The sequence below is a fragment of the Temnothorax nylanderi genome, unplaced genomic scaffold (assembly GCF_030848795.1).
Source record: "Temnothorax nylanderi isolate EJ_2023f unplaced genomic scaffold, tnyl_v1.0 TNYL_tig0558_pilon, whole genome shotgun sequence".
Taxonomy (NCBI): domain Eukaryota; kingdom Metazoa; phylum Arthropoda; class Insecta; order Hymenoptera; family Formicidae; genus Temnothorax; species Temnothorax nylanderi.
The window spans coordinates 59,947-77,152 of NW_027249620.1; the positions used below are offsets into that span (position 1 = coordinate 59,947).

The 17,206-nt window shown below is 33.4% G+C and overlaps 4 protein-coding genes across 14 annotated transcripts in view; 1 reads left to right on the forward strand and 3 right to left on the reverse strand.

Moving 5' to 3' along the window:
• The window catches only part of LOC139783910 (uncharacterized protein CG43867), a 62,162-nt gene extending 59,612 nt beyond the window's left edge, over positions 1-2,550 (forward strand). For all 9 annotated transcript variants that reach the window (XM_071723070.1, XM_071723072.1, XM_071723073.1 and 6 more), the window contains one exon: positions 293-2,550. In XM_071723070.1, the coding sequence (XP_071579171.1) occupies positions 293-357 (65 nt within the window). In that variant the 3' untranslated portion in view covers positions 358-2,550. The remainder of the gene's footprint in view (positions 1-292) is intronic.
• Positions 2,551-2,685: 135 nt separating this feature from the next.
• Naa20a (N-alpha-acetyltransferase 20 A) lies at positions 2,686-4,142 on the reverse strand. The gene is made up of 6 exons (XM_071723086.1): positions 3,919-4,142; positions 3,791-3,815; positions 3,412-3,502; positions 3,191-3,320; positions 2,980-3,116; positions 2,686-2,895 (listed from the first exon to the last, which is right to left on the reverse strand). Exons 1-6 carry the CDS (start codon positions 3,969-3,971, stop codon positions 2,810-2,812), a joined length of 522 nt encoding a protein of 173 aa, XP_071579187.1. The 5' UTR covers positions 3,972-4,142; the 3' UTR covers positions 2,686-2,809.
• Positions 4,143-4,802: 660 nt separating this feature from the next.
• Positions 4,803-6,487, reverse strand: Spase25 (Signal peptidase complex subunit Spase25). Its single transcript, XM_071723085.1, has 3 exons — positions 6,292-6,487; positions 5,524-5,828; positions 4,803-5,299 (listed from the first exon to the last, which is right to left on the reverse strand). The coding sequence occupies exons 1-3, from the start codon at positions 6,310-6,312 to the stop codon at positions 5,056-5,058; spliced, it is 570 nt and encodes a 189-aa protein (XP_071579186.1). The 5' UTR covers positions 6,313-6,487; the 3' UTR covers positions 4,803-5,055.
• Positions 6,488-6,678: 191 nt separating this feature from the next.
• Ints8 (integrator complex subunit 8) lies at positions 6,679-11,539 on the reverse strand. 3 transcript variants are annotated; one of them, XM_071723082.1, is made up of 12 exons: positions 11,326-11,538; positions 10,673-11,090; positions 10,337-10,574; positions 10,023-10,259; positions 9,699-9,944; positions 9,196-9,445; positions 8,668-9,078; positions 8,327-8,581; positions 7,864-8,110; positions 7,574-7,692; positions 7,122-7,474; positions 6,679-6,971 (listed from the first exon to the last, which is right to left on the reverse strand). In XM_071723082.1, exons 1-12 carry the CDS (start codon positions 11,528-11,530, stop codon positions 6,852-6,854), a joined length of 3,099 nt encoding a protein of 1,032 aa, XP_071579183.1. In that variant the 5' UTR covers positions 11,531-11,538; the 3' UTR covers positions 6,679-6,851. The 3 variants fall into 3 exon arrangements, with proteins under 3 accessions (XP_071579183.1, XP_071579185.1, XP_071579182.1); XM_071723084.1 differs by having other exon boundaries at positions 9,196-9,337; positions 9,699-10,259; positions 11,326-11,539; XM_071723081.1 differs by having other exon boundaries at positions 9,699-10,259; positions 11,326-11,539.
• Between the last annotated feature and the right edge of the window lie 5,667 nt (positions 11,540-17,206).

The window sequence follows — 17,206 nt, forward strand, 5'->3', positions numbered from 1 at the left end:
TTATAATTATATAGGATTGTTTCGGAGATTGATAAATAAGGAAACAAAATTACTATAAATATTGATCTAAAATAGCCACTTTTGATTAGTGATTTCTTGTGTCGTAAATGTTGATGATCGATCTCTTCTCAGAATTAATTTCTTTGATAGACAAGCGACAAATTAAAAGTTAAAATTAATAAATCTGTAATTATTTTCTGTCTAATAAAGCAGCAATTATATATTGCTAGTCAGCAATTAACTCTAACTAATATTTTACAGGAACAGTGCTTAATGAATTTTATTTTTACAGGTTCAAGCTGTCTTCCAACTCAACCTGACATATTGAAATCGACGCCGGATCACCAAAGACCTTAATAAAAAGGCTGGTCACGTTAATTTTTCGGAAAGATAATGGGAATATATTTCTTTGATACGCGCGAAGATCTGATTACGATGCATATTTTCTTTTGTTGTTTGTATCATATAAAGGCAGCGTAACAGTGCAGTATTAGTATCGTACACTGCGATGTGCGGTCGTTTTTTTTCTACGAAACGCGCAGTCAGACGCATTCGAATCATGTTTACGTTACGTCATATGTGCATGTAAATTACTATCGACGCTTATATAAGAACGTATCTGTGTAAATACTTAACGATAAGCGCAAGAACTAATCACGAACGATCGTGCTGGTGATTTAGGGAGCGGCTGAAATCGAATCGAATCGATCTGTAACACTGCCCAATTAGTATGCGCGATTACACATCGAATAGTTTCATCCCGCGGCTACGTACGCTGAGACTTTTGCTACGTATTTATATATCAAATTAAGAACACAACAGAAACGAAAAAGAATGCGTAAAATATACGTAATAGTGAAATGTATTCACCCCGTGTCGTGTATTATATATTAATCGAAGTTATTAAATGTTTAGGAGTATATCTCTCTCGAATGACACAGCGATGCGTTCTTTCCCAATTTTCGATGTCGAACGAAATACCTCCAAGCCTACACGAATGCTATCGCTATGTCATGTAACTCATAACACAATTGTTTCTAATTCTATCCAACAGTTTTTGTTGCGTTTCTACTTCTTCGGACATAAAAATCAATTTTATTTAAATTTATTTTGTTAAAATAAATTAATTTTTGTCACATATTTAAATTTAACTGAAATTGAGAGTTTAGATTTAATACAGATCTGAGTCGTGCGTGAGAATTTATAAATTTAATTGAAATTATATATTTCATAATTTCAATTTATTCGAAATTAAGTTCGATTTTGTGATATATTCGGGCAAGAAAAGAAGAGCTAAATATAAAGAGAGAAAAGATAAAGATAATTTTCTTTTAACAGTCATATGTTACAAAATAGCAAATCGATCTTATAAACGGAATGATCTTACATCCCGTCTATTGACAAAAAAAAAGAAATTGACTATATTTCTCTCTTCTTATATCCTCGGACGTCTATTTGTTTCTTTTATGTGAGGCTTCTCGCGAAATCAATCAACAAACAGAGGAAAATCCGATATACTCATATTAACTTTGATAACAACTAGTCTCGTATCTGATATTTATTTAAGGTATAACCGACTACATGGTTTCTTTTTCTTTTTTTTACAGGTTCACGACCAAATAGATGTAATTCGGGAACGTAATTTACTATTTAATATAATTAACATTGCGTTCCTACGCGTAATACGTGTGCAACACTGTGTATTAAACATGCGTAACGATTATAGAGTTGTCTATATATATATATATATATATATATATATATAGAAAACGAGAGAAAATGAGAGAATGAAAGAGAGAGAGAGAGAGAAAGAGAGAAGTTTTGTACTCGCGTTCGACGTGTCCTACGTAACTAGTAAACGTCTTCCTTCTAGCGGTTACAAATTATGAGCTGAAAGTAGGGCTTTCGTGCAATACGTACAAGACTTCTACGGTTTTGTAATTTTCGAGATTACTATGTGTCTGTCCCGAGCGGAATAGCGGGTCTCGATTTTCGAAGGATCTCTGCGAGGTGTCTGGAGGACGTCTAAAAAAATCTCAGGCGTCTTCACGATCTCTTTTAAAAATATCTGAAAATATGGACGGACTGTACGGACTAGGCGCGCATATACTCGGCTTCATTTAGCACACTGTGAATGTTTGTACGAATAATTCGAACCTCAGACTATTGAGAGCAGTACAAAGATATGCAAGAACGACATTTTGTCCTTAATTTTTTATATAATATATCGAAGCGATATCGAATGCTGTTGCGTGGGTGATTAGCACCCGTGTATCATGACGTAGTTGAGGGAATCGTACGCGTATTACACTCACCTATTCGTGTAAATATCATGAGAACGGACTTGCGTTTCTAAAAAGTTAGTAGAATCAAAATAGGCAGCTAGCAATTTACACAATCGAGCTCTATCTGGATCGCGTTCTACCGAGCCTATCTCACATCTTACATTTATATTTATTATTTATTCGTATGAAAAAGGTACGAGCGAGACAAGTGGAAAACATTGTGTACTATTGTACAGAGGAACAAATAAACTGCACATTAATACAATTTTACAGACGTCGATAGCGATTGTCGAATTATTTTTTTTATCTCACTTGAGAGAGACTGGAGTATGCTGATAAAAGGGAGAACCATAAAAGGACATTAGATATTCTGTGATAAATGTAAAGAAGTCACTATAAATGAGATTCGTTATAAATTTTTAACGACATATTTCTTACGTATTCATTAATTTTATAATTTGTACAGAAAATTTGTATATAATTTACTTTTCAGTTTTTGTCAATGCGAGGAGAAGCTCAACGCTTCAGTCTACCTCTTCCGGTCTCACAGGATGTGTTAGTGGAATCATAGATTTCTTTTTCACATCTTTCGACAGGGCTTTTCTCATGTCTGGAAATAGGATCTATTATAACATCTATTATACCTCACGCACATAAAGATTTTACTATTTTAGATTTCTTAAAGAACCTTTACCATATGCGTCTTCGTCTGGATCCCCATTATAATATTCCAACACTGTCCTGTATACAATGTACCCCAATTGTTGGTACATTGCAATAGCCACTTTGTTGCTTACCCTAACAAAGAGGTCCACAAAATACGCCTGTTTCCTGATTTAAATAAAAATATATACATATAACAAGGGGTATCGATAAGCCATGACAGGTAATAAATTGGAGCTTACTTTTCTGACACGTCCTCAAGATACTTCATCAGCATCGCAGCGAGACCCAGCCTTCTGTAATCGGGAGAAACTGTGAGGGCTGTTACGTGACCGTGCCAATTTTCTCCGTGACCCTCAGCCTTTCCCATGACTTTGTTGGTTTCAAATAATAATAACGTTAACGTTAAATAATGCACTCACGCTTTTACTCGCAAGAATGTACTTGGATCAAACGAACTTACTGTAACCCATAATTTCGCCACTCGGAGATTCTGCCACTTGAATGTATTCCGGCCAGTGTGAGAGGTAATGCATGTAAAACGAAAGGCCGTACTAAATAGAAATGTGAAAAATCAAGGAATATAAATTGTTTCAATGAAACGTAACTCGTAATGTAAAAACACTTTAGTTTCTTAACTTATTGGACAATGCTCCACTTTATTATGGATAAAATTTCATATAAAATTATTCATTACGAACGAGGTGATTTTGTAATAATTTTTCTCCAAGAATTTATTATCTTTAAACATTTATCAAATTTTATATCATGATTAATATGATTCAATAAACTTGAGATAAAATAATGATACATTATCAATTTTTGATCGGGCAAAAGGATACTGTTTCTGTGAGTGGATCCAAATTCCTAAAAATGACAAATATAATCATAATACTTGGCATAATCGGTATAATTATCGTTCAATCGAATTTTAGGTTAGACGAGGGAAACTCGTTTAAAAATTACTTACACGTTGTTGAATTTGAACAAGTCATTGCATGTGAAAGGCCTGAGTGTCGTCATTTTTGAAAGTTGTAGAAGAACTAGTTTATTTGGATCACTTGTCGATAGAATTTAGCTGAAACGGATCAGAAGGAGAACGGTCGCACCAGGTCTCACTCGACAACAAAACGATACACTTATTACAGTAGGCGCCACATACACCTTCATATCAGTCGATAATTAAAACACGCTATTAATTAAAATCCTCAAAAAATTATCAATTATATTATTAGAATATATTTAGATAGAAAAAAGATAACGAGAATTGGACTATATGTATAGGAGAGTCTCGGGAACTCGTCAAAATTATTAGGAAAATACATTCTAATTCTATATAGCAAAGAGATTAGAATGCAGGTCTTACAAGTCTTGAAAAATTACCAAAATTATTAGAAAAATTTTTATAGAAAATAGAAAATAGCGAGAAGTAAAATACGCATTTTTCGAGATTCTCAAAAAATGATTAATTATTAAGATAATATATTCAGATAGTAAACACTGTAAAGAAAACACGTCTTGAGAATCTAAAAAATTCGCCAAAATTATTAGAAGATATTATATTCTCATAGAAAAGCGAGAATTGGAATATTCATCTTTTAAGATACTCTCAAAAAATCACTAATTATTGAGACAAAATATTTACATAGCAAGAATTATAGAGTACACGTCTTATGAATTTCGAAAATTCATCAAAATTATTAAAATATATCTTGATAAGAGGTTTTTCGAATAAAAATTAAAAAAAAAATTAAATTCTAATTCAGTTTCGTTTTTTCTTCAATATCAAATATTAGAACAATTTTATCAGCGGCCTCTCTGCAAGTTGGGGATAAGTAATAAATGCTCTACAAAAAGGTTTGTAATACATGTTCTTATTTCAGGTGTCGAATATAGTATTATTAATAATTATAATACATCAATGAAAAATGCTTGATTTCTTATTTTTACGTGTTATTTACATCGTTACACGAGACTGGAAATGTGGACTGCATACATCTCAATACGGCCGAAGAACTGCGACGCAACGAACATGCACAATTTCATATGGAAAAAACACTTATCATTTTAGAGAAAAAAGCTTTACTGGTTAGAATTCAAAACGCCGCTACTTCTCCTTGCGTTGCGACGTCAGACTGTCATGAATGGTCGTCACTACGACTTCTATCAATTCCGGTATCACCACACCATTGACATCGATGAAATTCGCGACAGATTTGGTCACACTTGTCTCATTAAAGACTCCCGTTGACGCGCTCCTGACTGACAACACCAAATTGTATTTATCATCGTATTTCTTTAAGTAGGAACTTGCCTCCCAAATCATGTCAGGATTGAAACCTGCTGGATCTCTGAAAGCGAGAAAGATTGACATTTTATGCAATTCTACAAATCCATATTTCTATTATACATTCAGTATTAAATATGACTTTGATTCTTTCCTCTGTAACACATTAAAAATTGAGTTTAAAGAAGCAAAGTGAAAAGAGAAATGGCTTAAATAAAAGTATTAAATAGAGATAAAAACGAAAAGACGTCCTATAAGTTATAAATCATCAAATATATGTAAATTCACCTTTGAATTGCAACTACAAATATGCCTTTCTCTTTGTATGACGTATACACAGTCAAGAGTCCCATTAGAAGAAAATAGAAAGAGACGCAAGCTACTAAAACAGGCTTGGAGGCAGGGAATGGATATAAATAATCGCACAACAATGCTACGATAGCTATTGTAACAGCGATTCCGCAGAGAAAGAGTCTCCCATCGAGGAGACTAAAATTTTCTATGTAGTTATATTTCTTCGTAAGTACGTCCTTGACCGCATCGTCCAAGGCATTTTTCACGGCTGAACCGTCCCACTTATTGATCTTTATGACCTGCGGAATTAAACGTTATTAAACACTTTTTGTTTCTGCAACAAGAAATTATATTTTATATAAAAACAAATTGCAAGGTTGCATTATAAAAAAAATTATATAATTTATATTGTAAGGAGAATTGCATACAGGCGTCCGAATTTTTAATTAGAACGTACATCTTGCTCAGAAAATTAAAAACTAGAACTTTCGTTTTATTGCGAAAATTTGCAAATCGTCAACAATGTATTTAAAATGCACTGTAAAAAAAGATAATTGCACAGCTGAGAGAAGACTCCCGTTAAGACACGATTCCAGTTACTCGGGGTACCATACGTGGCAACACGAACGACCGTATTGTCGGCGAGGCGAATATCGCGCGATCCGAAGCAACAATCATTTTCGTCGCGGATGCACGCGCCGTTCGTGAAATGACATTTCGGCAACGAATGAGGATGATTTCAGTTATGAGTGAGAAACATACGGAATTATCTGCTGCAGCCATAACGACCGTAACCTCTCAGCAAAATATACGTCGCGTCTCCTCGAGATACACACGGACGAATGATCTGGAATGATCGGGCTTGTGTGTGCGTCGATCGCTACCAGCGACCATAACCATAACCTCGAAATCGTTCTCGATGGGACGTTCGGGGAAGGAGTGTTTTAGGACAATGTTTCCTGCATGAAGCTGTCGGCAAATGTCGATTGGCCGTTGTATCGGCGTTTTTTTTTTAGGAATTTCATGCCTCCTATATTCAACCAATCGCGAATATTTATAAACTTATCACATATAGCAACTCGCCTTTAGATCGCGCAAAACTCCGCGAAGTTTAAACGTTTCTCTAATAATTTAGGTCGAAACGACGCATCACAATCCAACATATTTATTTCATATTTATTTTACACATTGTTTCGTAACGCAGCATACATTTAAACGTAAAAAATTCATGCAACGCGTACGAATGTACGTATTGTAACTTACTAATGTATTCGATATTATATGTATAAATGTATATTTTTAAAAAATCTCAGGCAATCCTTTCAATAAACGTACTGTTTCGCTAGCGCTCTCAAAAATTTAGCTTTACGAATATTGGCCGCTTCTCTTTGGATCTCTTCGTTGTTGTTGGAGTTTAATTCCAACAAACCGATAACTTTGATCTGCAAAATGAAATTCTTGTAAAGAGCAAAAACGTAAAGAAGTCTGATCGTGTGATATTCATTTAAAGCAATTATTTGATTGTTATTCGTACAATTATGTAACTATTATTACACCATTCAACGCTTAGATGACTTAATTCAATTATTTACCGCGAGTTGCTTTCTGTGATGTTCCCCGCGTTTCGTGTGCAAATGTATGAGATACTCGAGTATCGTAGTATCCCAAATGCAATGATAATACGCGTCCATAGCGTCAGCCGCGGCGCAGCTCTTTTGATCGCTGGCTGCCATTTTAAACGCCAGAGAATAATCTACTTCCTCCAAAAATTGGCACAGCACAGCCGCCTGAGTGTAGCACTGTAAATGAGCGCAACACTTGATCATCCTTCTGTAAACTAGATCGTCTATCTGCGAGCGCGATGTGATGGGTTGACTAAACAAATCACTGGCTATCATGATTGCCTCCAAATAATATCTCATTGCACTTTCGTAGTACAATAGAACTAGAAAAAGGAGAGACAAGTATAAGTGTAATACAAAGACAATATAAGTATGTATATAATAATATTTAATACTTGTATTTGTGACGGGACGAAACATACCAAAATTGAGATCACCCATTAGCCTCAACCAAGGCACATTGCAGGGATAATATTTTAAAGCTTGCGTCAGCAGTTGGAATAACAGTTCTCCAATATGTCTGATGTTATACGAATTTGCACTGTAAACGTTAATTTCTGTATCACTAAGACATTAAATACTCCGCTGACTTCCGAAATACATTAGTAATATTAATATTCAAATTTGAAATTGTCGATGTATATTAGGGATATGTAATATGTATTACAAGTTTTGTAAAAACTACAGTAAATATGTAATATGATAAACGTACTTTGGTATTCCGGCAGGCCAAAGGGATAGATACTGCGTGTTTAATTCCAAACTAGACTCATCGCGCAAGACATTGTGCAAACGAGCCAATAATGATATCACCACAGTGAGGACCATAGGTTCCCGTAGTCGAGTAAGTGTATGGGCAATACCAGTGGCAACATCTCTTGATGAAGAACTCCCGCTGTTACTGCCACTACTGCTACGTTTTTGTGACTGATCCCTAGCGGGACCAAATGCTGCTAAAACTAAGAGAAAACCCATGATTTTATTTGATAGAACTTATTTTAGTGTTTATTTCTTATTTTATAATATAGAATACACACAATTAGACTATTTGCAAAATTTGCGTTTGAAGAAATATTAATCTGAGAACATTATATCAAATTAACATAAAGTTTTAAAGCTCGAGGTATAAATCTTACGAAAAAAATTTTGTATGTGACTTTAATAAAAATACATACTCATATCCCATGCGTCCCGTGGAAATTTGCGGGTTCCTTTGTACTTAACGATGTCCTGGCAAACGTTGCTGATGGCAGCTGCAAATTCAGTGTAATTCCAGCGTTTCTCCAAACTAGTAAGATAATCCCATTCAGCCAAATTTAGAAGAAAGACCGTACAATATTCCATTATTTCTTGTCGCGGAATCAGCTGATCGGACGCTTGTAATGCACCGAGGCACTGTTTACTCCGTACAATCATACTTTGCACATCACCTGAAAAGTAATATCGTACTTGTATATTGAGCTATTACAAATTCGCCATTTCTTTCACAAACATTTTTAATTCTTCATGCACGTACAACCGTTCGTCACCGGCCAAGTCTGGAAACACTTCCATATCTCGACGAGCAGACATTCCCAGCTCACTAATTTTGACAGCTTGAAGACTAACGAGCCTCCGCTTTTCACGTGCTCCTGTAGCTCCTTATCCAATATCTTGAGCAGTTCGATGGCACTATCGAAGTTTTTAGAAGTCACCAATTCTCGACTCTTCGCGAGCAGGACGTATGAATAATCCTGGATAAAGCCCCTGGGAAGTGACATTACTACACTCTGCAATGGAATGGGTAACTCCCAACAGCCATTTATATGATATAACGATTTTATTCGATGTTTTCCGTCCAGGTGGATCAACGTTTCACGAATTACATGAGGATCATAGGACTCTATTAATTTTTGTTCCAATTCGAACACTTCGATCCTCGCGTTTTCTATAAATTTTTAACAAAAAGGAAATTTTAGTCAACATGTAAGACCATCAAGTAAAGTCATTTAATATCTTTAATAATATTCTCTTTTCTTTATTTCTCTTAACAGTTTGTACTTACGTATATATGGTACAGATGGGATACCCCAGTCATTATGTAGCAACAAGCTTGGTAATTCTATCTCACCAGAAATAGCTGCTTGTTGAAGAGTAGCGAGTTCTGCTTCATCGAATAACGATGTGTAGGAAGGATTGTTGAATATCTTTGAAGCAAGCCCTTCTATATTAGTAGTGTTTACAAGATAAAGAAGGTAACGTGCAATTCGTTTTTTATCCGCAGTCGTTACTTTTTCCAAGACATTATCTAAAGCCTAGCACATAGCAAAATATGACTAGTAATTAATTTGTTATTTAATAATAATTTTAAAAAATTTTATTAAAAATTTTATAAATTAATGCGTATTAAAAAAAAGTTAAGAAAAGCTATTTTACAGAATAATAACAAGAAAATCTGAAAACTTTTATTTTCAACCATTTAAAAGTTAGGAGAAATGATTTTGCCAGTGACCAGAGAGATTTTTTGATTGAGAAAGACTAAAAAATATGAATAGAAATTATTTTTACCCAGAATAAGATATCCAGACCCTTCGTACCAGCTGCCTTAATTTCAGTTACATAATCACCCAGAACTATATTGTCACCAAGGATTTTTCTAACCAGATTCAAGCACTGTATTTGCAACAGAAGATCCCGGGCAACCACAAATTTCCTGTTAACTAATCCGCCTTGTACATCTAACTCCAAATTATCTCTATAAACCTGTGGTATCTCCCTGAAAACATTATCTGCTTGCAAAATCTGCAATATATTCTGCAGATTTTGCGTGTGTGGTGAATATATAGTATCCAAAAGTACATACATGTGATAAATGCTTGAAAATATACTCACAGTGTATTGATCTTTGATAGAAGCGTGCAAACGCTGCGTAAGACTAGGCGTGACTTCCTCTATCGGCACTTCGCACGCTAAACAACAGCCATCTAAAAACTCTCTTTGTACTTTACAATATGTCAATTTTTCTGCCGGGTTAAAATTACTGTACAACTCCTTCGCTTGTTTAATATGGCATTTGGCCTCTTGATACTCTTCCCTCAATAAATGAAACGTCGCGAGATCATAATGTATCTAAGAAGCAAAATAACATACTATATTTTTTATCAACTCCAACAAGAATAGTAATATCCAGCTCGCAAATTTTGTACCTGACATTTAAACTCGTCTATGTTCACCAGGCACATATTTTCCCAATTTTGCTTGATCTCCGTACTGTCTTCGGTCAGCATTTGAAAAGTATCAAAAGACAGAACCTTTGGCTTTATATCGGGCATTTGTAAAATACTATTTAGGGCACTTACACTGCTTGGTATGTGCGCTTCTAATTTCCTAATAATATCATCTACTATACCGGGAGGTACATACGTTGATTCTTGAGTACCTGGTCTAGATTGCAATAAGATTGTTTTATTCATAGCTTATAATAAAGTAAAATCATTTCAAGGTACTGCAATAATGCATATTCGTATAAAAATAAAACTTACATGTGAAGTAATTGTTGTTTTGGCTGTTTATTGCTGAGAGCCCTACAAATAATCGCTCTTAGGTGCCATCTATGATATAAAACCAATGTGAACAGGAGCTGGTCGGAAGTGGTTTCCATAAAAAATTCTGGAATTGTAGGAATTTCTACCACAACGTCCGAAGCGATATAAAACAGATCTTGTAGTAACGTCAACTGTATCGGCAGCGGTAGCTTCTTCTCTAGCACATCCAAGTCCCATTTGAGGTAAGCCGCTACTTTCAGTGAGAGTATCTTTAATGCCAAGTTTCTGTGAGTCCATTTGTTTGTGCCATTGGGTTTTACGTCATTAGATTCTGAATCAATCGCCTTTGGCTCGGTCTCTTTTTGATCGGAATTAATAGTCATAAATTTTATCATCAGGTCTGTAGGCGATGGATCTGAAAGTCATGGTATTTAAAAAGCTTTTGTTTAATACAAAATTAATATCATTCATTCCACAAATGGTTTCATCAAATATATAAAACGTACAGTTTGTCATTCAATATTCTTTAAACTATTTCTAACATTATGCTAATTAATAATAATAATGAAAGTGTTTCTAATATTATTTCAATATTATTCCTGGAATGCCTTGATTCCATGCGGTTAGAATAACGCGCTACAATTGTTTACCCGGGAATGGTTTTGACAGATGTTTCTGCAACAACGAAGGATTCAACAGAAACTCAAACCACAGTATCGTGTCCGGCGAGATCGGCACGGTGCCCGGTCTAAGCAAATCCACATCCATAACACCGATATTGTCATTAATATATCCACAATTAATTAATTTAGCGTTGCGTTTTAAATGCTCGTGCGAGATGCCACACAAACACATAAATTACAAGCACGGGTCATGAAGAATGAACGAAGATCGCGCACTCCATCTTCTTCCTCGTGGGGCACGTGGATTCAAATAAATGCGGCTATCTTCACTGCGAATTAATGTCCATTTCTATCAATGTAGATTAACTTCAATCTCGGTTTAATTTACTTGTTATTTCTTTTCTTTCAAATATAGGTCCATATATTTAGCCCCTCATCTACGACAAAATACAAAAACATTAATATATTCGGATTGTATATCGTTTGTACATTCTTAATAATTGATTTACTTTTCATTTAAATATATATTTTTGTCTAAAATATAAATAAAAAAATAATTTTTATTCGAATTTAGCGGGTAAATGGTTCAGCCGCGTAAAGCCGTGATCAGACTACGGATTGAGATTGAGATTGGATTGAAATTTAATCAATCAGAATAAAGAAAACTAACTTCAAGTTTAGTGAACTTTGCTCTAATTGGTCAAATTTCAATCCAATCTCAATCCCAATCCGTAGTCTGATCACGGCTTAAGTGCGTCCATGGTGTAAACAAACAAGGTGAAGCATTGCGCATATGGCGGTCGCACGATAAAATTAGCCAATGAAATTTGGGTCCAAGTACACGCGCGAAATTCAAATAGGAAATAATCACGTAATCAATGTCACCGATGAGTACCTCGTCGGTGGCAATGTATGTTTATAATTAAGATTGTAAAAGGAAAATGTAAAAATTTTTTTAACTATGTACAAAAATATTAATATATATAAAATTTCAAAAAAATATAAATAATAAATATTTTATCTCTTATGTAATCTCATAAAATAAATTACAAGGTATCTTTTCAAAAGGTATATGTATATGTGTTACTAAAAGAAAAAGAATATAATATAGACAGAGTATGTAACATGTAAAAGAACAATGGAATAATACAATTTGTAGTATAAAAATGCTGTTATTTTTATTTCTCACTACATTTTACATTATATCTTATACAGTACTTTGTACAAAAATATATATATTATCTTATATATGTGGGATTTGTTTTATTACATATTTTAGATATTTTTTTGCTTTTTTTCTTTAAAATATTATTTTCTACAATTTCTTTATTTAGTTTTCGCAATCGTATATATGTACGAGTACGTACAAGACAAGCAATGACTGTTCTAGGAAAGTTATTATTAGTTTTTGTACAAATAATATCAATTAATTTATCAAAAATCCGTGGTTCTTTATTTAAAAAATTACCATGAAATTTTTCGAATTCGGAATTCATAATATTTGCTGCTGCTTCTAATTCGGTAGTGGGATACATTAAATTTCCTCTAGATTTAAAAGAAACCCAATCGTCTGAAATTGCTGGAAGTGTTTTTGTAGGGACACCTAAATTATTATAAGTGTTACGGAATCTATGTGCTACATATCCAGCAACATACAATAAAGCATTTTTTTTCTATAATTTCGGTGCCTGTGTTTTGCCTGTGTTTTTTGGTCGACAGGAGTAAAGCCCCTTGCACAATGCCAGGCAACCCTTAGGAAAATTTACTTAAAGTTTTTTAAAGTTACTTAAAGTATTTTAAAGTATTATAAAGTATACTAGCCGTAATAATAGTATACTAATAGTATAATAGTAGACTAATAGTATACTGACAGCCGAACGTAAAGTTTTCTTTAAGTTATTAACCTCAATAAAAACTTTATAAGCAAGTCGCAAATATACTTTAAATTTACTTTTAACAAACGTAATACTTATAAATATACTTTAAATTTACTTTTTATAAAGGTAATACTTAAAGCTGATTTTAACTTATGCGTGTTGTTTCAACAGTATACTTAAAAAGACAAGTTCCCTTTTTCACCACACTTGCACCACACGAGACATTAAGAAATATTATATCATATAGTATATCCAATTCAAAATTTTATTACTCTTTTTAAACTAAATTTGTTTCTTAAAATGATTTTTGGAAAATTATATATTTGCGCTGGTTATGACATATGTAGACTATATATAACACTTACATCAAATTAAGAAGTAGTCTACCACGTAAGGCAGTTGGCTCACGATCCAGAGGTCCCGAGTTCGAATCCCACCAAGGTAAGTGTGTTTTTCAAATACGAGAAAATATTTATAATCATAGACTGCATCTTAAGAAACAAATTTAGTTATAAAATAGTAATAAAATTTCGAAATAAATAATTTTTTTTTATTCCGGGTGAATATCGGAAATCAGTGTCCTCTAGTATTAAGAGGACTGCAATCTTAAGTCTAGTGTCTCATGGTTAAAGGATATTCCTCTAGATTTTAAAATATCTTCTTGAGACCGTATTTCAGAGGAAAATCCTCTAAAATCAAGCGGGAGCCACTAAATGACAGAATATTTTTTTTTGGGTGATTAATAGTAATTGCATGAGTTAACTTAAAGTTTGGTTCGAAATCACTTCTAGTTTATCAATAGTTTATCAATAGTAATTTCTTTGGTAAACTTTCTAGTTTATTTTAAGTTTTTTTAAGTAAATTTTCCTAAGGGAACAGGCAATAGGAACAGGAAATAACCAAAAAATCGTTAATTACAACCTAAAAAATTCGAATGCTATGATTGGTTGGCGACAGGCAATAGGCACAGAATTTCCAACGTGACGGAAACTCTGTGCCTATTACCTGTGTCATGCTGGGTCTACAATGCGAGTCGCAAAGTCGTGAGTCGCAAGAATTGACCAATCACAGTCGAATTTGAGGAGAATAATCGACTGTGATTGGTCAATTCTTGCGACTCACGACTTTGCGACTCGCATTGTAGACCCAGCATCACTGTTTATTCTGCATTTATACATGATTTCTGATTTCTATTCCCTGTTCCTATTGCCTGTTGCCTGGCAATTAAGACAGCACACACCAGAAAGAAGAACGTTAAAATAAAATATATTAGAAGGGGTCGAACCGCACTTGCACAGTCAACTGTCGCACAAGTCCTTCAACAAAACACTTGCTGATGGAAACATCTGTTACTTTATTGTCACATAAAAATCGATAACTTAACTATACATCCTTTCTAGAATAAAAATGTAAATGGCCAAATATATTGATCTCACGGCGGTGTTTCGTTCACTATGCACTGCATGTCAATAAAATTAGGCAACTCAGCTGAATATTTAAATAAAAAAAGAAACAAAACTATAGAATATTCAATCGGCAAATAAAAGTAAGAAAACACCATTTAGGAAATACAAATATACTCGAATCAAAGATATTTTTAAGAAGAAATTATATGTAACATTTATCAGCAATATATATTGACAACCGTTACGTCGACATTTCAAGTGCAAGTTGTACCATTGCGAAGAAATAACCGTAACTCAAGACAGCACGCACTAGAATGAGGAACGTTACAGTATAACGCGCTGGAAGGGGTGGAATCGCATCTACGCAGTCCGCTGTCACGCTGTCACGCAACCCTCTTCACGAAGTATTTCTTTATGGGAAATAAACATCTGTTATTATTATTACGTTGCTGCCATACTCAAATCAATCGATTGGACCACACACTCCTCTCTTAAAAAAAAAGGTGTAAATAGCCAGTAAAAATGGTTTTATAAGGTACTTTGATCACACGGTGGTATACCGTCATATTTTGCATGTATGTACATACATTAAATTAAACAATTTGTGTTAAATTAAAATAAAAAAAAGGAAACAAGAAAACTCAACCGACAAGTAAACAAAAAACAAGCGAATCAATTTCTTTTCCGTCAATTGCATTTCAATGCTCAATGAAGAAATGATCTGTATCGACTGTTTGCATATCAGACTCAATCGGCTTCTATTACTTGTAGTTGGTCTATGGCCTTATCAGCAATCTAAATTCGTTCGACTTCAATTAATTTTACTTTTTGGAATTTTGGCAACTTTCATTATATTTCAGGTACATCACATTGTAATTTTTAATTAATAAAATATTAAGTTTCAATATGTAGCAATTTTTTACATTACAAACAGATATTGACAGATAGAAAGATAATAGTGCAATTACAATATTATTGTTGCGATCATTCTGTTTACAGCAATTTACTTTATAGTTAAAATTATCGAACATTATATGTATGTATATACAATAAAAAATATAAAAAGATTTATAATTTCTATTTATGTAAAAGTTACTTTCTGTATGAACTTCTTACATTAAATTAGTATGCGTTAATAAGCAATCGGTGATTTACGCAATTTTCTAATCCAACAAAAAAAATATAGTAATTTTAATAAAATTCGTAAAAAAAATATTTTTTGCAGTTTACGGTATTAGTGACTAAGTGTACAAGGGAACTACCACAACTGTCCGGCTCCGATTTGAATTTCCTTTAAGTATGTTGTTAAACACAAAAATCCAACAGACACGTATTTCTTTATAGGGGCCCTAATTCATCTTTAGGGGGTGAAACACCCCTTCGAAAAAATTTTCTCTTTCGGGCCGAATATCTCCGAAACTATACGAGATAGAAAACTTTTCAAAAATGGAAATTAAATGGCTTCAAAAGTACTTTGAAATAATGACAAAATAATTTTTTTATTTCTTTTATTTTTAAATATACCCCCGCCACCAATACATTTTTTTCAAAATTTTAAAAATTTTTTATCACCAAATAAGAGGTTATTTTTTTACGAATTCAACCATATATGATAAAGTTATGTTACGATAAACCATTTTCAAGAATTAATTACAAACGCCTCCGTATATACGCTATCCATGCTCATTCGTACTATGTGCGTAAGTAATTATTGTCGAAGCAATAAGATATATAAAAAATGTTGTAAGTAAAATTTTTATAGTTTTCTATATGCTTTATAATTGTATATATGTATATAATATATATTTAGGTTTTCTAAAAATGTAATAATTTTTAAAATACTCCCAGCCTTGTTATTATTTCTTTGACATTTACACATAACATTATTGACATAATGTTATTGACATTATTTCTTTGACATTTGCACACATAATATTATTGCGCACATACACATTGCACACATAATATTATTGCGCACATAAAATAAGAAAATCATTTTAACACATTGTACACATAACGTTATGGCGCACATACACTTTGCACACATGACATTATTGCGCACATACACATTGCACACATAATATTATTGCGCATAAAATAAGAAAATCATTTTAACCCATTGTACACATAACGTATTACACACATACACTTTGCACACATGACATTATTGCGCACATACACATTGCACACATGACATTATTGCGCACATACACATTGCACACATAATATTATTGCGCACATAAAATAAGAAAATCATTTTAACACATTGTACACATAACGTTATGGCGCACATACACTTTGCACACATGACATTATTGCGCACATAAAATAAGAAAATCATATTAGCACATTGCACACATAACGTATTACACACATACACTTTGCACACATGACATTATTGCGCACATACACATTGCACACATAATATTATTGCGCACATAAAATAAGAAAATCATATTAACACATTGTACACATAACGTTATTGCACACATACACTTTGCACACATGACATTATTGCGTACATACACATTGCACACATAATATTATTGCGCACATAAAATAAGAAAATCATATTAGCACATTGCACACATAACGTATTACACACATACACTTTGCACACATGAC